This window comes from Notolepis coatsorum (assembly GCF_963971535.1).
Source record: "Notolepis coatsorum genome assembly, chromosome: 7".
Lineage (NCBI taxonomy): Eukaryota > Metazoa > Chordata > Actinopteri > Aulopiformes > Paralepididae > Notolepis > Notolepis coatsorum.
In genome coordinates this window covers 120,982,607-121,009,047 of record NC_140171.1, presented here as the reverse complement: position 1 = coordinate 121,009,047, position 26,441 = coordinate 120,982,607, and the positions used below count along the sequence as shown (strand labels likewise).

The 26,441-nt window shown below is 41.9% G+C and overlaps 1 protein-coding gene across 1 annotated transcript in view; it reads right to left on the bottom strand.

The window, feature by feature from the left end:
- Positions 1–311: 311 nt before the first annotated feature.
- Positions 312–26,441, bottom strand: part of hap1 (huntingtin associated protein 1) — a gene marked incomplete at its 5' end in the record, with an annotated part of 97,902 nt that continues 71,772 nt past the window's right edge. Inside the window, 13 exons of the mRNA XM_084318365.1 lie at positions 312–2,740; positions 4,343–4,448; positions 6,405–6,599; positions 7,308–7,639; positions 9,188–9,409; positions 11,067–11,278; positions 11,693–11,767; positions 15,416–15,546; positions 15,802–15,880; positions 16,731–16,839; positions 18,189–18,283; positions 19,383–19,499; positions 19,726–19,802. Of these exons, the coding sequence (XP_084174491.1) occupies positions 2,344–2,740; positions 4,343–4,448; positions 6,405–6,599; positions 7,308–7,639; positions 9,188–9,409; positions 11,067–11,278; positions 11,693–11,767; positions 15,416–15,546; positions 15,802–15,880; positions 16,731–16,839; positions 18,189–18,283; positions 19,383–19,499; positions 19,726–19,802 (2,147 nt within the window). The 3' untranslated portion in view covers positions 312–2,343. The remainder of the gene's footprint in view (positions 2,741–4,342; positions 4,449–6,404; positions 6,600–7,307; positions 7,640–9,187; positions 9,410–11,066; positions 11,279–11,692; positions 11,768–15,415; positions 15,547–15,801; positions 15,881–16,730; positions 16,840–18,188; positions 18,284–19,382; positions 19,500–19,725; positions 19,803–26,441) is intronic.

Below are 26,441 nucleotides of genomic sequence, written 5' to 3'. Positions count from 1 at the left end.
GTAATGCTAGATGCATATTGAACTCTTCCGTTTGGTTTATGTAGGCATGTTGTGTTCACAGAGATCCTGAGCTCAGACTGCTCGTCAGATTACCAGGGCTGGGTGGACTTCGGACGCCGGAGCGCAGAGTAGACACCAGCAACATCGCTCACCAAATTGACAAGACTGCTTCTTTTGCAGTTTTCAATGCATTTGGCTTTCCCTTAAACCTCCTAAGTAAAACTCTTCTGCACAATGAACACACTGTTGGGTCGTTTTTCTTTGTTATGGTGCTTTTATATTACAGTATATTTGAATGGAATAATCTTGGTTGTACATTTATTCAGCTGAGGGTAATTCCAGTATGTATTCAATTTGTTCTATTCAAGCGAGACAAAACACACCAAGAGGTACAGTATGGGATGGAAATAGAATGTACAGTTTAATACACAGGTGGTATAATTTATATACACATTCACACATATACAATACAACTGTCCTTCTAACATGGAATTCAGCAAACAGTAGTCCATTTCGACATCGTAGATACACAATGCTGTTTGGTTGATTATCGTCTGAATACCATAACGTGCGTTTTACAATTTTATTTCCCTTTTTAATCCAATAGTATCCTATGCCTTTTGGCCTGCCATCGATTGTCCAGGCCGTATCTACGGAAACACACTCTTTAGATCATTATAGGATCTCTCTTTTTCTAATGACACATCACTCGCACTTCTTTACATAAGGTATCTCCCTCAATACACAGGGAGAATTCACTTTGAATGCCCGTCACAATTATAACTTTTTCTTTTGTTTTTTTTCATTCTATCCCAACAGTCTTAATAATACAATTGATGATGCGAATACAGTATTTGTACAAATAACATTTTCAGTCAGAATAAGTAAAGATACAACATATTGCTATTAGCAGTCCCGTTCATGGTCTTTGATACAGCATGGCAGACGGACTACCTGAATTCATTTGGTGAGGTTTGGCTAAGCACAAGTTCACAATGATCAATGACAGAAATTTCAAAAGGTACGCGCATTATACAATGGCTTTGCCGGTGATGCTATAGGATGTCATGCGGCCACAGTTATATGAGGACAATGGGAGTGCAAGTGAGGAATTGTGGGAGATGTCACAATAATCCTGGTAAATCTTGTGTTTCATCTCTGTCGTTTTGGAGCAGATGGACAATGGAGTGCTTGGAGGTACTCAAGTGTTACGCCAATTTATTTATTTCCCCCCACAATCTAAATAGGGGACCCAGAGGAATCAGACTAATCATAAACATGATCTTGATCACCTACCAGTATGTTGGTTAAAGTTAGACAGGTAAAGGCTAGCTAACTCCTTACCATATCCACCTAAAACTAAGTTAGCTAACATTAGCCTGCTGCTAGGGATGTTAGCAAGCAGCTAGTGGTGTTGCGGGCTGCTTGCTAACACAGGAACTTCTCCTATTCTTTTTGGGTGTAGTGGGTGACCACCTTGCAGTAGTGGTGGCACATCACAGTAGAACACAGAGGGGGAAACACAAGATACCGTATAGGATTTGGGTTTGAATGATGAACGTCAGTCAGTCAGTGAGTGAGTAGCCTGGAGGCTGATCACACAGCTTGTTTACATCAGTGAGTTGAATAAATCTATACACAACATGCTTCGTTTACAACATAGCAGCTATTAAGCAGAAAGACAAGACTGGATTCCAGTGCATATGAAAGAGTTCTTCAGTGTGATGTAAAAAATAAAAAATAAACGTCCTCTGTAGACATTTTGGTGCTTTCATAAACAATAATTTAACGTCTCGCAATCGTCCCCAAATGACAGCGTTGCGGAGCACAAAGTAGTTGATGGTAACATTTTTGATAACAGAGATAAATACAGATGATGTTTTAAAAACCAACACCAGCCAGGGAGAAGCACATTTCCCTTCTCATACCATGTAAAAGGATGCCCACAAAACACAGGTAGGCTATAAAAAAAAGAAAAAGTATGTTTATTTTTTGTGGCGCTTTTTTTATATATATATATATACATATATAAAAAGACATTCCTTTGTGTTGCTCTCAGTCTAAGTGGTGATCAGGGGCGATTGTCCTGAGATGATGGTGGTGTCGCACAAAACGTTGTCTAGTATATCTACTGCACGTTAGTTCATAGAAAAGAGTACTGTACACTACTACCGTCGCTACTGACACTCTAAAGTATGGCTCTAGGTAGAACTGTACCCCCCGAGGCTTCGCGCTCGAGGTGACGTTACTAAAGGGCCACAGAAATGCAAAAGAAAATGGCGATCGCATAGCTAGCCACGTGGCCCGATGCAAAGTCAATAGGGTGAGGGGGGGGGGGCCGGGTCAGTCCAGGTCAGACTTCAGGGTCGGCGGCAGACTCGTCAGCCTCTCCTCCCAGTTGAGATCCACCAGCCCGCGGGCCGCCACTCTGTGCAGCCCGAGGCTCCGGAGCTTCTCCACCAGGTTGAAGCTGAAGATGTTCCCTATTCCGCTCGTCTCCTTCGCGCCGCGGCCTGAAAGTGGTGTGTGGGTGGGGGAAGTGCAGGCGGAGATGCCCCGCTCTTCCAGCAGCTTCAGGAGACCCAGTGGTGACATCAGGGGGGTGGGGGCGCTATTCAGGTGTCTCGGGCTGGGGTTGACTGAGAGACCAGAGTGCTGCTGCTGCTGCTGCTGCTGGGAGGTGGTGGAGGTGCTCAGGTGCTCACAGTTCCCACAAGCGGACACGCTGCGAGCGCCAAGGCTGCCAAAAAGAAGAAAAAAACATCACACAACGGCGCCGATACATAATTAACTTCAGTTCATTCCTGGCACACTACCCACTACATACAGCAGCTTAGCAACACATGATCATAACAATTAAGCAGACATTAAGCAACCAGTTAGTTCAGTTGTTGTTAGTGTCTCTCAGTGTCATTGCTGTAAGTTAAGTGACGGATAAGATATTATGTTGTTAGCAGGTCGGCACTGATGGGATAGGATCTGGTGTTGGTTTCATGCAGAATTACATGTAGACCTAGAAACAGAAATGCTTTAAAGTTAGTAGCATGGTGTTAGAAAGCCAATAATGTGTACAGTTGGTGTGCAGATGGCTTAGTCGGTCGTGTACAACTTCGATTGCATTGAACAGCGCAACGTTGGGGAATCACATATTAGTAGGTAGAGCAGGGAGCTCTAAGTGAGGTGGTTTTTGTGGTGAGGAAGTTACAGGTGGATGCACACTACAACATTTTCGCCAGATTCACAAAACTGAACTTTGGGTTTGCTTAATTAGTTCCAAGAAATCTTGTTGTGCGCTTTCACCCTCAGAAAATAAAGAAATCCTTTTTCCCCCCCGAGCATTCAGACTGCATCCGTGCCCCGGGAATCTTACTTTGCCTAGAATGCTCCTTTTAGAGGTGGAGAAAGAGCCTGGACCAGCGCTTTCTGCCACTAGGGGGACACAGAGCAGAGCGAGCAGAGAAAGGCGATGGAAACGTTATTGTCAATACTTCATATCCCTCTATTCCAAACCTACCTCCTCGATTTGCACTTCACCTTGTTAGAACCACGTTAACCCTTTCACTACCACACTACAGACGGTTAACCCTTTCACTACCACACTACAAACGGTTAACCCTTCGTCGTGTGGCAGTGAAAGGGTTTAACCTTCTGTATTGTCACAGTGAAAGGGTTAACCCTTTGGTAGTGTGGTAGTGAAAGGGTTAAGAGTGTCCATGATAACTCACCCAATTGTAAATGTAATGGAAATGGATAGCAACATGAGTGTATACTCTTAGACTGTTAATGATGGTGTTGGTATACTTGCATGTATTATGAATGGGTGTGTGTGTGTGTGTGTGTGTGTGTGTCTGTGTCTGTGTCTGTGTGCGTGTGTGTGTGTGTGTGTGTGTGTGTGTGTGTGTGTGTGTGTGTGTGTGTGAATGCGTGTTTCTTATGACTATGACCGGTTCATTGTGCTTGTGTAATGGGTGGGTGTTTATGGGATGCATTCAAGTGTTGTGTTAAACTACGACTCTGTTTTGCATGTATAAATAAAGAAACAATAATGTAACGACGTTGACAGAGATGAAGTGGAATAATCATTTTCACCACATTCTGTGAATCAACAGAGCAGCAAAACGACGTCTGTGTAGAGTCAGACTCCTTGTATCTTTCTGTAGAGCTATTGAGTGTACAGTTGTTCAGTACAGTAGGTGAGAATACAGTAGGAACAAGAAGTAACTGAATAGCACATACAACTACAAATGAATTACAATTGTGTGTGTGTGTGTATGTGTGTGTGTGTGTGTGTGTGTGTGTGTGTGTGTGTGTGCATCTCAATTTGCATGTGTGCTGTTCTTACCTGTTGGATAGAGTAGGGATGAGGAGGGAAGGTTGGAGGACTTGACAGGTGGTGATGGTATGGGTGGGAAAGGTCAGAGGGAGGTTGTGGCCGGATGGACTGATGACTGTGAGGTTATGGAAGGAGAACAACACACTTAACTACACAATCTACTAGGACTGGGTTTAAAATAAATCTATTTTCCCAATTTGAATCGATCTTCCATTTGAATAATCCAATATTGATGAATAAAATCCCAAATCTTAACAAATATATAATATATACAGTATATAGACTATAGTGTGTTGACTGCTGTAGTATGTTGGTCATGTTAAATAAAAAGTACATTAATGTAACTGCTTTGTAGTAAATTCTTAATGTAAACATTAACATTCTTAATAATGCACCAGGTGAGAGGGTCCTTTGTACAATGTACAGCATTACTGCTCTTGAGAATCTCTTTCATATGCAAGCAAAATTGGTAATTTATAACTGAAATATTCCTAACCAAATCGATATTGAATCGAAACGGAAAATCGAATGGAGACCTTGTGAATAGGGGAAATCAGTGGCGACACCCAGTCCTACTATGAAAGAAAACTAAAGGATGCACCAATACCACTTTTTCACCGTCGATACCTGTCCTAAACTTTAAGTATCGTCCGATACCAAGTACAGATATAGCAGGATTTATACTGAACACTATAGGATTGGACCAGAAATATTAAGGTGATGAATTTTTCTCCACGAGAGAGATACTGTATATAATGCTTCTACGTGTTAAAAATCCAGTTGACATGCTTTGATTTCCGACACGTTACACGTGGGTCTTGGTATCAGATTTGGTTATTAGGGACGTTCTCTGACCCTGTTTTAACCTGGTATCAGTCCAATGTTGATGCATCCCTACACACACAATGGAATGGATTTACTACAGGACCGCTGTTTGAAATGAGCACTATGAAGCAGGACGGTTCTAATATGAGGAAATTACTCTTAACCCTTTCACTACCACACTACAGAAGGTTAAACTTTCACTAGTAGTGGTAGTGAAAAGGTTACCTTCTGTAGTGTGGTTGTGAAAGGGTTAGCCCTTTGTCGTGTGGTAGTGAAAGGGTTAACCTTCTGTATTGTCGCAGTGAAAGGGTTAACCCTTTGGTAGTGTGGTAGTGAAAGTGTTAAACTTTGCACTGAATGGGTCACTAACATTTAGATGATGAGCGACTAGAAGAATGCACTCGGTACAGTGCAGGCCTCCTCCAAGGCCTAACAATCTCCACACTTTGCAGTGACGTACAACATTTGAATTTACTGCCACAGATCCTCTCTCAAAACACACACAGGAGTGAAAACAGTACAACAAATACAATGAGAATGAAGTTGACGTGGTGAATGGAATGACATGAGTGAGAATAGTCAATGTAGTGGAATGACAACATGTGTGTGACGTACGGGAGTAGAGGTTACACGTGGGAACACAAGTAACACGAGAACACGAGTCAGCACCAAATGGCATATAATGTTTTTAATGAAGCCCTGTGGTGGAGACAACGCTCTACAACGTTGTATCCTTAAAGGACCAGTGTGTACGATCTAGAGGGGGGTTTTCAACGCCGTCGTTTTTCTGTTTTAGAATTTTTTTGTTCATAGCTTCAATGAAAACAGAGACAGCGGTGAATGCCACAATAACCATAAAGAACGAGAGGGGTATTCAGTCGGTTGCAAATCTGCAACCTTACCACTAGATGCCACTGATGTTATTCATGTATAATTGAATTGTTGGATTCATTTAAATTTTTACATTTAGTCATTTAGCTGACGCTTTTATCCAAAGCGACTTAGGAGACAGCAGGAAGGGTACAACTCTATCACCTGAGTAACAATGTTCATCAAAGTGTTGAGTGCTACAGTGTAGGTTAGTATATTAGGACAAGTGCATGACAGTAAGGTTAGTTAGTTAGGGTTATATATATATATATATATTTTTTTTTTTATAGCTTCAATGAAAACATAGCTTTCAAATGAAGCACTTGAAATGAGTGTGTGTGTGCATGTGTTTTAAATGGCGTCCTCCGCGTCGTACCCAAGCTGCTGCCGTGTGCTCCGTGGAGGTGCGTCAGGTCGGGCTCGTCCTCCTCCAGGTCGTTGAGGCTGTAGACGTGCTGCATGTCGATCTCCAGCTCCCTGAAGTCTTTGGTCAGGACCCCCGGGCGGGGGTGCAGGATGCCCCCCAGGTTGGGCTTGGCCAGCTGCTGCCACTGGTGGAGGGTCACCGAACCTGACGGAGAGAGAAGCAGAGGGTGTGTGACTCATAATGAATAGAATAAAATAAGCACGTGGGAGTGGGAGGGAGAATTCCACCGAACGATTGCCGCCATGAACCACAACGCAGAGGATCGATAAGACGGAGGGCGGAGGCAATGAAGGCTGATGACGATGAACGATGAAAACACTGTAATCTTACAGGTTCCACTGTTCAGTTTGTGATCCGGTATCACTGATATTGATGGTTATTTTATATTTATGTAATTGTTTGTATGTTATGATATGCCCACACGTCACACACACACACACACACACACACACACACACACACACACACTTGATAGTGGATAACTTCCAATTATTATTAGTTATACTGATTTATTCCAAAATATAGTAATTTAAGGAGAGAGTGTCAGCTTTGTACCCACAGTTTCTAATCAGTTGCAGTTTAATTTCAAATATGATCCAATTTGGCCACCTTTGTCTTTACCAGTGGCTCGGGAGGTAGAGCGGTTGTCTGGTAATCCGAAGGTTCCCAGTTCGATTCCCGCTCCTCCCGGGCAGCATGTCGATGTGTCCTTGAGCAAGACACCCCTAATTGCTCCCGATGAGCCGGTTGGCACCTTGCATGGTCGCCTCCACCGTTGGTGTGTGAATGAGTGAGTGAACCATGGTGCTTCTACATTATAGATTTAAATCCTTTTTAAAGGCTCCAACTCACCTTCCAGGGGCTTGACGATCTGCAGGCGGTCGGGCAAGTAGGACCGGGTCCCCCCCGAGGAGCCGCAGGAGTGCCGCGAGCTGCCGTTGGAGTAGTTGGTGCCGGTGGACGAGCTGGAGGCCAGGCTGTCGTTGGGCGTCAGGAAGCCGCTGGAGACGTCGCCCTCCTCGCCGCGCGTCGCCAGGGCGCAGAGTTTACGCTCCCGGTCCACGTCGAAGAAAGGGCGCTCGGAGGAGTGGTTCTGCTGGCGGGCCGACAGGCTGTGCAAGGCTGCCTCCAGGTCCTGGCCTCCCGGCGTGCCCGGCTGGCCCAGGCGCTTTGGAGCGATCACGCTGGGGGGGGGGGGGGGGGGGGGGCGGAGAGAGAGAGAGAATGAACTACCGTACAATTCATGATATGCAGAGATTGGTGGAGGTTCTCTAATGTTTTTGTGTAAAGGAGCCCACATTTATATTATAAAATATATAAAAAAAACTAAATATATTGTAGTCTGCCCCGTTGTTCTGACCAGGATTGTGCTCCTTTCTGCCCCGGTGATGTGCACGCACTGAGTCCGAAGTATATGGCGAACAGGTCTATGGATGACTGTATAAGTTAGCTTCAGCCCCTGTGTCAATTTTAAAGGTCACGATTGTCCCATTGACCATCAGTGGCGCAATCCACCTGTCATCACCTACAGCGTTTACAGTATGGGCTGTATCCCGCAAATCTGAGGGCTGTGTGCTGTCAGCATCTACCTCACGTGAAACCATATCAATAAAAAATGCATCATCACTGTCAGTGTCATCCGTTTCTTGCACTGTTCTCACACCCTGTCCTTTTTTCTTGGATAGACACATTCTTGCATAATGGTTTTGTCCCTTACATTTGGCACACATCTTCCCATAAGCAGGACATTGTCTTGGTTTGTGTTTTTCACCACACCTCTTACAATTGAACATCTCTCGGTCACTGTCTTTAATGTTAGTTTTGTCATCCTTTGTCTCTATATTTGCTCCATCGCCTTTCTTTCGCCGACAGGGCATTCACTGCCTCGCTCTCCTGGCACTCTGCTCCGTGCGCATGCTCACTGAACGCAATTGAATGTTGACGCGCTAGCTCACTGGCTTGACATATCCGTATAGCGCACTCCAACGTGAGGTCCATTTCCCTCAACAATTTCTCCCTGATTTTCTTCTCATTAGTCCCCAACACTATCTGATCTCTTACCATAGAGTCTCTGAGAGCACTAAAAATTGTATGACTTTGCTTTTATCTTGAGATCGGTGAGAAAGTTATCAAATGACTCACCCGGGTTCTGAAAACGGCACCGAAAGATGTACCTCTCGTACGTTTCATTTTTTCTTGACAGGCAGTGCTGATCAAACTTTTGTATGACCTCGTCAAACTTGTCTTTGTCCTCAGGTTGAGCAGCAACACAAAGGGGTTGAGACTTCTATTGCCTCTGTACCGGCGACGGTGAGCAGCATGGCTATTTTCCTCGCATCTACACTCTTGTCCACTTGTCCAACAGCGGCAAGATACAGCAGGAATCGCTGTTTGAAAGCTCTCCAATTTGCATCCACATTTCCCGTCAGTTTCAATGTGCCGGGCGGTTTAAATGCTTCCATTATTTTACTCCTGGTACCATGTAAAGATTGTAGTCTACTATCAATAAGACAGACGGTTAGATCGTTATGCTTGCTTCAGCCAGCTGTTTATTGTCTGAAGGTTGTACACAGGTGCCCTAATTATATAGCCCTACCAGTAACCATAGTAACAGCTCACATGATGTTATACTACCACTTAGTGGTAGCAGCTATGATAGCACTTATCATTACAGTTCTAGGTTCTACATCCTCATCATCATGACATGCACCACACACACACTCCTAACAGACCTGTTGTTTTCTTTGTGGGTGTGGTTGAAGCTGGCGAGCTTGTCCTCCATGTTGAGGCTGGTGTTGTCCGAGCCGTAGTAGCTGGTTCGGGGGGTGCTGTTGCGGCTGGAGCGGTTGGACATGGGGCTGGAGCCGGGCACCAGCGGGGAGTGGCAGCGGGAGCGCAGCCGGGTGGCCTTGTTCACCACCTTCACCGTCTCAAACACACGCCACGGGTGGTTCCTGTCGGGGCGGGAGAGGACCGGCGGTGAGTGTCACAGACAACATACTAAAACTGATCAAATCAGTATTCCTTCATTTCTCAAGTTCTTTTACTTGTGTATAAGGCCTTAAATGACTTAGCACCATTTTATATCACATAATCTCTGCTGTTTTACACCCCGTCAAGAACACTTAGGTCCACTACTGAAGCAAGTCTTTTAATCGTCCCTAAAGTGCCCCACAGAAAAATGGGAGAATCCGCTTTCTTTTATTACGCACTGAAACTGTGGAGAACACTACAAAGAAATTAGAGAGATGGGCTCAGTGGACCTTTTTAAACAGCATCGGAAAACACATCTTTTTAACTTGGCTTTTAACTGTATTTAGTATATTCCTTTTGTTTTAATCATTTTATTTAACTCTCTTTCTTCTTTCTATTTATTTTATTGCTTGTGATATGCAATTTCTCTACTGAGTCATGCATTTTATTATTACATTCTTTGTGTCGTCAAAGCACTTTGGCTTGCTTTCTATTGCATGAAGGGCGCTTTATAAATAAAGTTTATTATTATAATTATTTCATCATCTTTAATTAAAGTACTGCTTTTGCTAATAGAGTTCAAATGTTTTTGGGAGTTCTTTACATGCTCAGTAACACCCCATAGAGTAAACATTATTAGGAGCAGATGATCGACTGACCGACAATTGGGAATAGTTCTTAACAATACAGTTATTAACAGAGAGACTCAGAAGGAGACTCAGAAGGAGACTCAGGAGCTTCTATCCCCAGGCCATCAGGATACTCAATGACTCTATGTAACAACCCATCATCTACACTCATTGCACACACATCCACATGCACACACTCACTTTAAACAAACACTCACCGTAACACTCACTTTAGACACTTTAAAACTACACCATAGTTTTTTTTTTTTTTTTTTAATTTTTTTTTATTATTGCAAAACAAAACTTATTAAAAGTCAGTACTCAACACACAATGTATAATGAAACTTTCAGTAAAGGTGGTTAAAATATATGCAAGTACAGAAACAGGATAAAACAAAAATAGTCAATAATAACATTTTAACCGTATACCGTGTATATCCAGCGAAGTTACAATTATATAAATGTTAGTATATAATATACCCCGAATACCTATTTTCTAAAACCCTACACACATATGCTCCATAGTTTATATATTTATTAAAAGAGATTTGCACTACATCCATACCTAATTTTTTTTTAAGTTTGCATACTTTTTTACCTCATTGTCTGCATTTTTACTCCATTGTACTTTCATTGTACTTAGGTTGTACTTTAATTTGGATATTGTAGTGTTGGGACTTTATTCCTTTTACTGTATGAAGCACATTCTCAGGGCTCATACAGAACCAAGCTTTTCACTGTAATGTACATGTACTTTATACCTGACCAATAAAAACAAACTTGAAACTTTAACAAACAGTAAAGGGGCATTTCACCATTTCCCCCCCTATTTCTTTTAACCGTATCGTTGTGTTGTGTTGTGAGGAGGACATGTGAGAATCAGACATAGAACTTTCAACATGTCCTGTGTCTCCAGAGCTTGGCCGCATCGCTTTGTCTAAATTCTCACAAACGGAACGAGACGACTCGGGTTACCAACCGGGAGCCAGAAGGCATCACCGTGACTCACTTGTACTCTGAGGGAGCTGGGCTGTCCAGGCCTTTGCGGAAGGTGCCTTCTATCTCGGCTGCCAGGGAGTCCATGGGGAAGACGGAGGCCAGCGCGCTGTAGCGCTGCACCGTGCTGTTGGGAAGGCTCTTGTTACGCAGGTTCTTTATGTCCTCTCTGGACTCCTGGAGCATGTCCTCACACTCAGAGTACTTGTCCTGCAGGTCCTTCAGCTGCAGACAGGGGGAGACAAAGCTTAGTGAAACTACGACATTGATTGATTGATTGATTGATTGAACATTTTATTAAACAGATTGCAGAATGGGTACAATACAGTACGGCTCAATACACACAATTGTTAAGGGGATGCAGACCAGAGAAAGACTTTGGTCTTGTTTACATCAGGGTCCCCCATTTTCAATTCATAACATTTATGACATACACGACATACAGTTCTGTTACATAACATACCTAAGCACAAGGGAGTATTATACAATCTACATTGTGCTTAGGTTTCACTTGATCTAGGATCGGCTTAGGCTCCAAAAATCCTAGTCATTTGGAGGAGAGCATAAAACTGCATTCAGATCAGAGTTGTGGAACATGCAAATCCAACTCTTTGGGAGGAGTGGGTGAGACTGACTCACCTCTGACTTCAGCTGTAATTGGCTCTCCCGAGATGCACTCAGGTGCAGGGTCAGATCCTCATTCTCATGAGTGCTCTAGATAGAGAGAAAGACACTTATACAATGTGTTTTTTTTTATCCTAAGTGCATTTGTACTATAGATACCATGGAACAGTAGAAAATCACATTTAAATATTTGATATGTTTTATTAAATAATAGTAAGCATGTATTTTGGCAGTGGTGGAAAGTAACTAAGTACTTTTACTCAAGTACTGTACTGTACAAATTCGAGCTACTTGTACTTTTTTCATATTAGGGAACTTTATACTTTTACTCCACTACACTTCAAAGGAAATATTGTACTTTTTACTCCACTACATGTATATGAACCCATCAGTTACTAGTTGCTTTGAAGAAAAAGATTTTGCATAGAAAACATGGCAAAAATGTATGACGATTATATGCTTTCACATAGGGCTGGGCGATATAACGATAACGATAATTATCGCGATATATTTTAATAATCGATATATGTGACCTGCAACAGGGCAGTTTTAAAACCAGAGACAGTGGACAGACTTGACTTTCTTGCCTGCAACTTAAAGTAATGGCTTTGCTTGTCCAAATGACAATACTGACCAAATTGAGATTTATTTTTCTCGTCCATTTATTTTGTTTGCTTTCTAATTTAAAATACAGTTTGAAACCGTCTGTACACAGTAGGCTGGCTAGCAGAGCTAGTCTCCAGTCACGAGTCACGGTGCACATGTGCGGTGGTTTGTCCACCAAAAAAGCGCCAAAAGATAGAAAAGAAACTAGCAGAGCCAGAACTGTTCAACTCCCCTGGAGCCACAGCCAGCAGAGAAGCCTGTTTACTTTCGCTTTCGAACCAGCTGCAGCCTGAGAACTGGAGTGTGAGGGGATCTAACACTAAAGATGGCGGCAACGACAAAGAATTGCTGCAAAATAAACATATATGTTGTTTAAAAAAATAAATAAAAAAACGTTAAAAAGTTTTAAATATTTCTTTTATACTTATAACAATATCGATAATATCGAATATCGAGTGATATGATATTGTTATCGATATCGTTATCGCAATATCATTTTTGGCCATATCACCCAGCCCTACTTTCACATTTGAAGCCGGTCAATTTCAAGAGGACGGAATCAGAGCAGCATAACTGGACCACATACCACTTTAACATAACCTTTAATCAGAGCAGCATAACTGGACCACATACCACTTTAACATAACTTTTAGAGGTCAATGGATCAAGGATTTAATGCTCCCAAGCACTGGAATACACAAACATTATGTAGAATCCATATATTTACTTTAGATACTTAAAAGAACACGCTTCCATTCATTGTGCTAAGCTAGGCTAACATGCAGCCAGATGGCTTTCTATTGAACGCACAGAGAGGAAACTGGTATCTATCTTCTTGTCTCTCACTGGAGAAGACGGTAAGCTAATTTCCTAAAATGTTGGCGTGTTCCTTTAAGATACTTAGATATTTCTACTTTTACTTAAGTAAAGGAACTGTGTACTTCTTCCACCACTGGTATTTGGCTTTATGTAACGTCCTCGGCTGGAGTGTGTGTATGTGTAAATGGACTGCATTTATATAGCGCTTTTATCCAAAGGTTTTACAACTTATGCCTCACATTCATCCATTCACTCACACATCAATGGCGGAGGCTACCATGCAAGGTGCCAACCTGCTCATCGGGAGCAGTTTGGGGTCAAGTGTCTTGCTCAAGGACACTTCGACTACAGCTCTACCTCCTGAGCCACTGTCGTGTGTGTGTGTGTGTGTGTGTGTGTGTGTGTGTGTGTGTGTGTGTGTGCGAGTGTGCAAGTGTCCACACTTGTATTCAGAGAGTTGTTTAACAATAGTAGGCTAGCCTATAATCTATTGCTCACTCCAGAGATGCTGAGGAAAGCTGACTGTGAGCAGGAGATTATAGGCTACTATTGACTATGACAAACGATGTGGCTGCTTGAAGCAACAGATGCTTGAGGCCTGGGTGTGTGCCTGTGGTGTGCTTTGTTGCTGTAGGGAAAGTGCACTCCCAAGTAATATCCCACATGTGAATGCAGATGTTAAGTTGACAGCGAGTGTATTATAGCCAAAGTAAAAATGCTTGTCGAAAACAGAATAACAAGATAGACTGGTAGAGAGGCCACAGGAGGTACGTAATGGGAATCGCTGAATCTGCAATTGCGTTATGATAAGATAAGTCTATTGAGATAAGATAACATAAGATATTCCTTTATTGATCCCCTTGGGGAAATCAGGGCGTCATAGCAGCATGGGTGAGGGGGGTACAGTTATGGGCAGGGTAATAGTAGAAATAATTAAATATAGGCAATAAAATTAGGTCAGAATAAAAGAAATTTGAAAAAGAAATAAACAGTGTAAACAAAGGTGTATATGAGGGTCTGTATGCCCTATTGGTTATATTATATGTTACAGGGGGGCATGCTGCCGTCTCCAGGGGTAGTGGGCTGGTGGCTGGTGGGGGGGTTGCTGTTCGTGGGGGTGGGGTTTTACTTTTACAGCCTATCTTGGGAATCCTAACATAGCACCATTACATTCCACTTTTCCATTTGACCGAAATTCATTTTATTTGATCAGAGGGGTAAAAAAAAAAAAAAAAATCCTAGCTCTGTTATTCAATAATGTTTCAAGCTCACTATCAAGTAAACTATGAAGCAAGCTCGTTATTAGTGCAGTGAGCTAGTGAGACAACCAGGCTAACGCAAACCATCACTGAGATGGATGATAGCTTTTAAGCTAATGTTAGCTCATATATTTGAGTTGAGAAGTCTACCTACTTGAAGCTGAAGTGGTCCCTTGATTACCCATCATGTGGCCACTGGCCAGGGAACCGCATCATTTCCTAGAATCCATATTCAGCTTCATCCGAGTTTATGGGAAATAATTCCCATTCCTCACATTTTTACCCATTCACTCACACATTCACACACCGACGGCGGAGGCAACCATGTAAGATGCCAACCTGCTCATTGAGAGCAGTTAGGGGTTGAGTGTCTTGCTCAAGGACACTTTGACACGCTGCCCGGGAGGAGCGGGAATCTAACTGGGAACCTTTTGACTACCAGACAACCGCTCTACCTCCTGAGCCACTGTCACCCCTGGTTTAGTACCAGATGGTTCTACTCCTCACTGCTAATTGACCGTGTTGACCGCTGCATTTTACAGACTGGCGGAAAGCTTATGGAAAGCCTGCAAATGTTTTACTCTGTAACGAAAGCTATTTAAAATGTAACTAAAAACCTACTTCTACAGGCAGGCTTTTTAAACACTCATAGCCATTTTCTCTCTGTTCGTGTCTTTTTTGTTTTAGTTTCTTGTTGTCTATTCTGGTGTTTTAGCTAATTTTAATGTTTTTTCTTCTCTTCACATGTTTTATTTCTTGTATTTTCAATGATGTTTTAAAAATGCTGTGAAGCACTCGTGCTGAGAAGGGCGCTATAAAAATAAAGTTTTACTTACTTACTTTACTTAAAATGTAACTAATTACTAGGGATGCTCGATATTGGCTTTTTTACCGATACCGATATACCGATATTGTCCAACTCTTAATTTCCGATACCGATATCAACCGATATCACATTTTAATGCCGATATCGGCCGATAATATCGGACATCCCTACTAATTACAATACTTCGGACAAAGTGTGCATGTGTGTGTGTGCGTGTAGCTCGCTCACCCCTTTGCAGCGAGCCTGAAGGTCGACTATCTGGGCCAGCAGGGAGCTGATCTCCTCCTGTTGTCTGAGAGAGTCCTCTACCCTCCTGGAACACTCCTCCGACAGGTCTGTTACCTGCTTATTGACGGCCGCTGGAAAACAGAGGAGGGAGGGAGGGTGGAAGGATGGAAGGAAGGAGGAAAAGGGAGAAAGAAGGAAGGAAGGAAGGAAGGAAGGAAGGAAGGAAGGAAGGAAGGAAGGAAGGAAGGAAGGAAGGAAGGAAGGAAGGAAGGAAGGAAAAGTTGGTTATGCTGTTAAAAAGTCATATAATCCATTGATTGGTTGTGAATGTGATCATTTGTTATGACAGATGTGTGTGTTTCAGATGTACTGTATGGTAGACTTACAGAGCTCCTCCACACACACCATCATCAGCTCCTGCTCCTGCTCCTCATAGTGAGTGGTCTCTGACGTGAGGTCTTCGGCCTGAGAGTGTACAGTGGAGATGTAGGGATATAACATTGTATGTACTGACATATACCTCCAGAATGTTAATCCTTTCACTACCACACTACAGAAGGTTAACCTTTCACTACCACACTACAGACGGTTAACTGTATTGTCACAGTGAAAGGGTTAACCATTTGGTAGAGTGGTGGTGAAAGGGTTAATTGAGATGGTTAAATAGAGGAGGCTCCTGGGTGAAAACCACATAACCACTGAACACTGCTTTGCTGCATGACAACACTTTCAATATCATGGGTCTCTAGGCCAGAAACAATGGAGCTCGACTCGTTTAGCGCTTTCTCCCCAGAGGGATGGAATTAATCATCATGACTGCCCAAATCTAGGGGAGTGTGGCTGTTTAGAACGCATGTATAATATGATTATTTCATAGGAACATTATGTTTATCATAGAATGTCAATTGATAGAATATTGATAATTTTGTATGCAACATTTAGCTAAAAGATGATACAGTAGCACTAGCTACAGTAGTAACAATGTTGAAGATGAACATAATAATAATAATAACTTTATTTGTATAGCACCTTTCATACAAGAATTGCAGCTCAAAGTGCTTTACAGCAGAAAAAAGACAGACACAAAATGAGCACATAAAGTGTAGACATATCAAATGAGTTTTTCACATTAGAATCTAGCATCCTAATAGGCCAATTTGTTAATGGTTTGATTAAAATGACATAAAACATAAACAAGCATAAAAAAGATAGCAGCAAGGTAAGGTAAATCACAGTTATAAAATGATGTGCGAGCATAAAAAGTTAAGATAGCAGCAAAGTAAACAAACACTGTGGGCTTGTTGTGTTAGCTTACCGTTGACCGTAGTTTGAAGTTCTCATCCTCAAGCCCTTTGAGTTTCTGCTGCAGGAAGTCGTAGTGGACGAAGGTGCTGAGGGACGTGGACGATGCATTCCTTTTGATCCTAAGACCAGGACAGAAAGGCTTATTCAAGGTTGTGTTTTTTTTATTTATTTTTTACAACATTTAAAATACATTTTTAAAAAGATATATAGTTGAAAAAGAATCGTCCTTGATGTCAGAGACCTGATTGGGAATTTGGCCCCGAAATGTCAGGGAACCCCCTACTCTTTTGCGATAGGCGGTTAGAGACCTGTCAAGTTCAGAGGACAGTGTCCCTATCGCCATAACGGGGGCATTGTTACTGCCAAGTCCAGAGGACAGAGTGTCCCTATCGCCATAACGGGGGCATTGTTACTGCCAAGTCCAGAGGACAGAGTGTCCCTATCGCCATAACGGGGGCATTGTTACTGCCAAGTCCAGAGGACAGAGTGTCCCTATCATCATAACAGGGGCATTGTTACTGTCAAGTTCAGAGGACAGTGTCCCTATCGCCATAACGGGGGCATTGTTACTGCCAAGTCCAGAGGACAGAGTGTCCCTATCGCCATAACGGGGGCATTGTTACTGCCAAGTCCAGAGGACAGAGTGTCCCTATCATCATAACAGGGGCATTGTTACTGTCAAGTTCAGAGGACAGTGTCCCTATCGCCATAACGGGGGCATTGTTACTGCCAAGTCCAGAGGACAGAGTGTCCCTATCGCCATAACGGGGGCATTGTTACTGCCAAGTCCAGAGGACAGAGTGTCCCTATCGCCACAGAGTGTCCCTATCGCCATAACGGGGGCATTGTTACTGCCAAGTCCACAGGACAGAGTGTCCCTATCGCCATAACGGGGGCATTGTTACTGCCAAGTCCACAGGACAGAGTGCTCCCTGCTGGACAACAACACCACTTCCCAACAACGGTCTTGACCAGGGCTCAAACTGGTGATCATCCAATCATGGACAAACATAAACCAACAATAGGTTTTATATTTCTGTGATGATTATGTTTACGTTCTGCATACGGATCAGGTCTTCAGGGTTGATGCATTGTTTTTAATTAATTTGATTAAATTAGGCAAACTTGAGATTGACTTATTTCACACCACTCCCCCAATGCTCCCTCTCTGAGCGCGTCCAGGTTTTGGACATCGACACACTTGCTTCCAGTCGAAGACGGCTAAGACGGACAGCTCAGTCAACTGTTTGGAACACTACTGCACAGTGATTTGTATAACTCCAGCTAAGTAAATGGACTGTACTGTAATTAAATGGCAGAGAGAGAAGCAGGGAGACGATCGACTTCAGCAAGCAGTCAGTCAAAGCTCTAATAGCAGACACACTTGCACTATGCAGAATTAATGCATGTTTGATTGTGTGTGTGTGTGTGTGTGCGTGTGCATGCATGCGTGTGTGTGTGTACTCACGGTGAGCGAGGTTCAGAGTTCTCTAGCTCCTCAGTGCTGGCGTAGAACTGGAGGAGGTCGTCTCTCATGCAGAGCTCGTGGCGAAGCTGTGCAATCTGGAGAACAAGCCATTAGATCAGAGTCAATACTCCACAGTGATGACTGAGTATATAGAGGCACCAGGAGTGAATGATGTGATTGTACTAGTATCTAGTGTGATGTGATTGTACTAGTATCTAGTGTGATGTCATTGTACTAGTATCTAGTGCAGGGGTCGGGAACCTATGGCTCGCGAGCCATATATGGCTCTTCTGGTGACAGCATATGGCTCCCAGAATTTTTTGAGTAAAAAAAAAAAAAAAAAAAAAAAATTTTTTTTTTTTTTTTTTATACTTGATATTTCTTAATAATACTGTGTCATTTTAAAGTAAACAGAAATTAGTTTTGAAGATACAGCTAATAGTATCTGTAGCTGAAGATATAGCGAGCAGAGCTGGCGAGGGAACACAAGTGGACAGAAATTAAAAATCTTCAACCTGAAGACCAGCTGATTCTTAAAACTTGGAACGAGCTTCCTGTGACATACCACACAATGCAGCGTGAGTATTGCCGTATTGACCATGTTTGGCTCTACATATGCATGTGGGCAGTCATTCTCGCATATGAGGAACATTAAGACCAACCTACGCTCACGTTTAACTGATGGAAGCCTCAACGCCTGCATGAAGCTCAACCTCACCACGTATGAACCAGATTACAAGGCCATCAGCAAAACCATGCAGCACCAGAAGTCGCATTAAAAGTAAGACATATTTAATTTATTATATGTTAAAAATACTATATGGCTCTCAATGAAATATATTTAGAAATATTTGGCTTTTATGGCTCTCCCAGTCAAAAAGGTTCCTGACCCCTGATCTAGTGTGATGTCATTGTACTAATATCTAGTGTGATGTGATTGTACTAGTATCTAGTGTGATGTGATTGTACTAGTATCTAGTGTGATGTGATTGTACTAATATCTAGTGTGATGTGATTGTACTAGTATCTAGTGTGATGTGATTGTACTAGTATCTAGTGTGATGTCATTGTACTGGTATCTAGTGTGATGTGATTGTACTAGTATCTAGTGTGATGTCATTGTACTAGTATCTAGTGTGATGTGATTGTACTAGTATCTAGTGTGATGTCATTGTACCAGCATCAGTATCTTACCTCTTCCTGTGCGCTCTCGAGCTGTTCATCCAGTTGTTTGTTCTGTGCCGTTAGTTCCCGGGTCTGCTTCAGGAGGGACTGGCCGATCCGGGCCGCTAACTCCAGGTCCCGCTCTTTCTGTGAGGAGCAAGTCATTATATGAAAAGTAGCCATTCTACTGTGCAACGTAAAATGTTTGCTATTTGGCAGTTACATGGTTACCGTTAAAATAATCCAGTTTTCAGTTTGCATGTGCTTTCTATTGATAGCATACGTAGATGGTAACCACTGTTGACAGGGTGACACGCGGGTAATAATCATGGCTGGTTTAATCCCCTATAATCCCACGCCGTGACCCTCTTACCTCCTCCAGCAGGTGGGTGACCGCCTCAATGTCATGATACGTCTTAGTGACCTGGCCCACTCTGTCCGAGCACAGCACTGAGGGGTGGATGGAGGACAAGAGGGATGGGGGAGAGAGAGAGAGAGAGAGAGAGAGAGAGAGAGAGAGAGAGAGAGAGAGAGAGAGAGAGGAGAGAGAGAAGGATTTAGTGAATGCAGGAGGAGATATAGGACGAGTTTATAATGAGACAAGATGATACACTCACTATAAATGTCCTTCAATTAAACCCATAACGCCGCCAACAATGTCCACACCTGGTGGACAACTAGACAACATAAGACATTCTGTAAATGTTATTGCCTATTTTTATTGAACTATTTTATCACACATTTTTACTCAGTCTATTCTATTTTATTATTTTTAGTATTGCCTATTTTTAAACTGAATCAAACCGCACTTTTTTACTCTGTCTATTCTATTTTATTATTTTTATTACTGAATGAAACCGTAAACAGAGAGGCCTATTGGGATGTTAGATCCTAATGTGAAAAACGTACCTTGCTACCTCTATCTTTTTATGCTTGCTTAATATGCCTGTATTTTTTTTTTACTGCTGTGAAGCACTTTGAACTGCAATTTCTGTATGAAAAGTGCTATACAAATAAAGTTTATTATTATTATTATTCTAATGGGCCCAAGTTCATTTCCTGTCGCAGCGTACGCTAATATCAGTTAGCGGACTGGAATCATGAGAACAGGGTGGGTCACAGCCCCATTCAGCACTGGGAGACTAAGGCTATCTCTCACAACATGATTTGTCTCCCAGTGAGACGGGAAGTCGTTTCCATGACGACACTGACCCGTCCTCTTCTTGTAACTTCAGATAGTTTAGTTATATAAATAATGTATAGGAAATAAACTAGGGCCCAAGCTGTTCCCTAGCAACGCTATTCCGCAGGAAGGTTCCATAGCAATCATTATTTCCGTGAATGAGAACCATGAGTTTGGCCGTGTCCAGGGATGTGTCCAGTGAACACAGAGCACAACAGGTCAGCCAGCTTGATCCTCTTAGCTTGATCCTCGTTAGCCCAGATAAGACACCATTAAAAGGAACACGGTAACATTATGGGAAATGTGCTTACAGTCTTCTCCAGAGTCACACAAGAAGATAGATGCCAATTGCCTCCTCTGTGCGTTCAGTAGAAAGCTATCCGGTTGCATGTTAGCTTAGCACAATGAATTGAAGCTGATCAATGCGTCGCGGCTAGCCTAGCTAAAGCTCCGTAGAGGTGTTAGTTGGCCAACATGTACTACGCATAGTTACACTGCCATTAATTTGTGCTAAGCTAGGCTAATGTGCAGCCGGATAGTTTTCTACTGAACGCACAGAGAGGGAATTAGTATCTAGCTTATTGTCTCATTCTGGAGAAGACGGTAAGCAAATGTCCCATAATGTTGTCGTGTTCCTTTAAGAACCTCTCTCTCTCCGCCTCTCTCTCTCTCTCTGACGCAAATAGTTTTAATTAGGGGAGATAGGATGGTGTTGACCTCTTCACACACGGCAGGAGTATGGGATTATAGTGGCTGTTTATTGACCTGTGATTTTGTTTACAACCAGTTGATTGGTGTGTTTATGTCCACTGCAGGGCAAATACACAAGATAAGGGACTGCTACCTTATCATTTCATGGTGCTGTAATTAACACAACACAAGAATTCAATGTCCTCAATGACATCACTGGCCATATGCAAACTCTCAATAACTGTCAAACTAAATTAATGTGTGCAAAACTGTTAAGAGTTTTTGGACGTGTGGGAGAGTATGTGCAAAATAAATCAGCCTTGTTTTCTTTTGGTGAAGTGATAATACACTGATCTGGCTATTTGTTGGGGTGCCGATCGTGTAGCTATGACAGACTTATCCGATGTGTGTGTGTTCATAGTTCTGTAGAGTGATGTATCATCATTATGGCACAAGTGTGAGAATGTCTCCGTGTTCAGTAGACTTGCATTACTATAGCTGGACCCCCCCCCCCCCCCCCCCGGACTCACTACTTGAGAAGCACCCTCCAACTTCTATCTCACATTGTGCACATTATGCAACTCTGGCTTAGGGCAATTCCAGCGTTATGGATGTTACATTCAGAGAGAACATTGGAAACTTAACTTAACATTGACAAGGCATCGATTTGAATGGGAAGTATAATTTACACATTTTAGTTACACTTATTGAGATAAAGATGAGCCTGCAGTAAGAAATGTTTTGACCTTTTGGATTTTGAGATATATTTGTATTCCCAAAATACACCGCGTTATGGATGTTACGGAAATTGACAAGCTTTTCGGACTCACTGAACACATGATGAAAACTCTGTGAATATCTTTTTCAAAGAATAACATGTTTACTATCACTTTGTAGGGAAGGCTTTGAGGTACCCAAAAAGCACATTCAGGAAAACCTGGCATTTCCTCTCAAGGAATGAATCACAAAAAAGTGCCGTTATGGATGTTACATTTTTGCGTTATGGATGTTACACGTCTGAAATAGACAAAAACACTATCAAAAATAGGGCTTTACCGACATGTGTTTGACTTCGGTGGACCATTTTGAGGGTCAAACCAGTCTGGATTCATGTTGTAGTCTGAAAAAATGCCAGGAAATGCTGAGAGAATTGTTGCATATATAGAACACAATGTTCTAGCATGTTCGATTATGACATCATACTGTGACATCACAAATGTTCTAGAATGTTTGATTATGACATCATACTGTGACATCACAAATGTTCTGGAATGTACTATTATGACATCATACTGTGACATCACAAATGTCCTAGAATGTGCTATTATGACATCATACTGTGACATCACAAAAATCACAAAAAAAAGTAATATTTTCTTTTTTTTGTCTTAAATAGTTTCAAAATATCAGTCACTTCTGAAAATAAATTACAAAAAGTTTTTGGAAAATAGCTCTTTATTTGATTAACATAAAAAAGTGTTTTCTATACAGAGAACAGCAATATTAATATCGGTTAAATCAGAAAATGAGTTTTGGAGCAATTCCATGAAAATGTCAACCTCACCATGAAAAAGAAAGTTATAAAAAATCAAGTCCAATTCACTCTGCCTGGACTGGTTCAGAGAAATGGTATCTCCCTCTGTTATCCATGTGAGGATTGATGTGTTTACGAATCTGATCAAAACTGACCCAGGACTTGTCCTCTTCGGTTGGAAGTGCAGCGGTAAGCCTCCATAAGGGACATGGACATGTGGCGTTTCTGAACCCTCTGCTTGACTCCTCTTATGGTCACTGCATCCTTCATTCCTGGGGCCCATCTTGAAATGTCGTCCCTGGAATAATACTCATTTACTTTCTGTTTGGTTTCATTTGGGGTTTCTGTGTTTTTTGGGGTGGGTTTCTTGTCACGATACTCGGCAAAACAATAACAAATACACATGTAGGCTGAGCAGACGCGAGGGGGAGATGGCCGACAGCAACCGATTAGCAGTAGGCTAACGTGGACACTGCTCTGCCTAGGCCCTAGACCAACAATGTGTGAAAAAGTTGTGTCTGGAAATATGTTGGATTTTAATCAAACAAGGAGTCATAAAATACTTCTGATTTAAATCAAACAAAGGGGTCATAATCGGACTTAACAACACACATTTTGATAGTGTTTTTTGTCTATTTCAGACGTGTAACATCCATAACGCAAAAATGTAACATCCATAACGCCACTTTTTTGTGATTCATTCCTTGAGAGGAAATGCCAGGTTTTCCTGAATGTGCTTTTTGGGTACCTCAAAGCCTTCCCTACAAAGTGATAGTAAACATGTTATTCTTTGAAAAAGATATTCACAGAGTTCATCATGTGTTCAGTGAGTCCGAAAAGCTTGTCAATTTCCGTAACATCCATAACGCTGTGTATTTTGTCTCAAAATCCAAAAGGTCAAAACATTTCTTATTGCAGGCTCATCTTTATCTCAATAAGTGTAACTAAAATGTGTAAATTATACTTCAAACAAAGGGGTCATAATCGGACTTAACAACACACATTCGCAATGTAACATCCGTCACTTGCAATGTAACATCCATAACGGTAACATCCATAACACTTGTAAAGAATACAAAAAATAAGACCAGAATGACTAATTGTTGCTAATATGTCATCTTTATAAAAGTTAGCTTTGCTTAGGAAGTTTGGTTGACATTGCATTCCAGATGCATGTTTTAAGACAACTTTTCCTGGAAAACGTTATGGATGTTACATTCGCTGTCCCATAAAGGGGCATTATAACAGCATGCCTGCCAATGGAAAGACACAAAGTACATAATTGATTCACATATTGGATATTGATACAACAGCCCTTCATGACCAAAGGTGAGGTTAGAAAAATCTGTTGATTTTTTTTTGCCATTCTGGCCATTCAGAAAGTCATACAATTAGGTTAATCGAAAAATAAATGTTTACATCATTGTGTCTCCTCCTGTAGTGTGAAAAAACATGCATTCTCATAAATATTATGATCAAATCTATTTTGTACTTCAAAATATAGACCTTGATGATACATTTGAAATTGGTTTGGTTATGATCGTGTTATTTAAATTTTTTCATGGTGAGGTTGACATTTGCATGGAATTGCCCCTTAACCCTTTCACTACCACACTACAGAAGGTTAACCCTTTCACTACCACACTACAGACGGTTGGGTTAACCCTTTGTCGTGTGGCAGTGAAAGGGTTCACCTTCTGTATTGTCACAGTGAACGGGTTAACCCTTTGGTAGTGTGGTAGTGAAAGGGTTACATTTGACTACACACACTACTGTACAACGGTAGCACTGCCCCCACCCCCCATACTGTGTGTACACCTCCGTCAAGATCAGCAGTCCAATATCACTTCAGCAGAAAGCCTGGCGGGGGCACTAAGGATATGAGAAACTGCTGCATATTGAAGTAGGTCTAATTAGATTGCGGGACTTGAATTTGGCCTGAAAAACATGGTGACTGGGCAGCAGTCGTATCACTTCCTAATCAGACTAATGGACTAGAACTGTGGACGCCTACTATAGAACCCGACCTCGAGCTGACCTACCTGCACAGTAAATGCGGCAATGCTAGTCGTGAATTAGACAACATAAATAACACCAACATACCCTTTAGTTTGAGGGGGATTTACGATCTAGAGGTCATGTTACCCATATCAATTAGAGACGATTAAGACCGATAGCGAGGACGATTTAACCCTTTCACTACCACACTACAGAAGGTTAACCCTTGCACTACCACACTACAGACGGTTAGTGTGGTAGTGAACGTGTTAACCTTCTGTAGTGTGGTAGTGAAAGGGTTAACCATTTGTCGCGTGGCAGTGAAAGAGTTAACCTTCTGTATTGTCGCAGTGAAAGGGTTAACCATTTGGTAGTGTGGTAGTGAAAGGGTTAAATGGGAATGCCATCCATTATGTTCTTTCCTGTGCCCCAGGACAGTTCCAACTTCCAAGTTAGTATTTTTTAACATGCACCACTCTTTCCTAAAGCTAGAATTCAGCGAGAGAACCCTCCAATCTCTGGGTAGAATGTAGAACGAGAAGGGAAGAAAAGGAGATATTTTGATCAATGGTGAGAATATATCAACTCATCTTTATGCGCAAGGTGTGTGGTTTGAATCTGTGTGTACAAGGCAACAAGTACTGCCAGACAGATGGTGAGAGAGCAGCACCTGCCAACTCACCCCCTGCAACAGACTGCAATTGGGTCACAATTACCATATTAGTCACCAAAATGATACATGTTAAAAATGTATTATATTTATATTATCTTTGTATATTGTTTTATGTTTAATGTTGTATATTTAATTTGTTACAGTCAGAAAGTGAGGAACATCCGATGAAAATAAAATGTGTCATTGTTAGATCTATATTGGTATTATTATCATGTACTCATATCGCTACTCTGTATTGGTAAGTACCCAAATGTAAGTACTTGTAATTGGTCTGAGAAAAAGTGGTATATCGGGACATCCCTAGTTAAAAAGCAACTATTAAGTCAGGTGTCTCATTAAATTATTTCTGAAATTTGAGAATTTCAGTTGAACATGGTTGGTTTCAGTTCCCCCAGCCCTACTACTGGCATTCGAAGGGCTACAGACTCACAGGGCCACATCGACAGGCCTCCTAACTCAAAAACATCTCTTTGTACAATCCACTGTAAATCTGTACGCACTGGTCAGTATCAACAGGTATGTGGCAGAAATAATACAAATTCTTCACATCATCCACCTTTTATCGCTACACCCTGCACTCTGCACAGCCAGGCTCCGCTAAAGCCACTTTGAAGAGTGTATACAACCCTGCCTATTTCAAATGACAGGATTAGCTAGAAGTGGCTGTACAACAGCCTCGACATAAGTACAGCTGACTGAAAGCCTGTCATCTCTCCAAGTGTTTGTTCAAAGAAGACACAATGTTACCATGTGGTTAATCACAATAGCAGCTTTCTGTCAAAGCCAAGCTAATTACTACAATTCCACGTTAAGTATTAAGTGTCTGTGATTGTGAGCTATTAACGTTACCATTCTTCAACCCAACAAAAACTAACTGGATAATGGCTCTGCTTCTGCGAAATCCTATTATACTGCAAGAGGCTCTCCGTCACCCTGACCCTGCCAAGGAGCCAGTATGTGCTGTGGATTGAGTTCAAGTATAAAGAAGAACAGTACATTAACTTTGTCTAA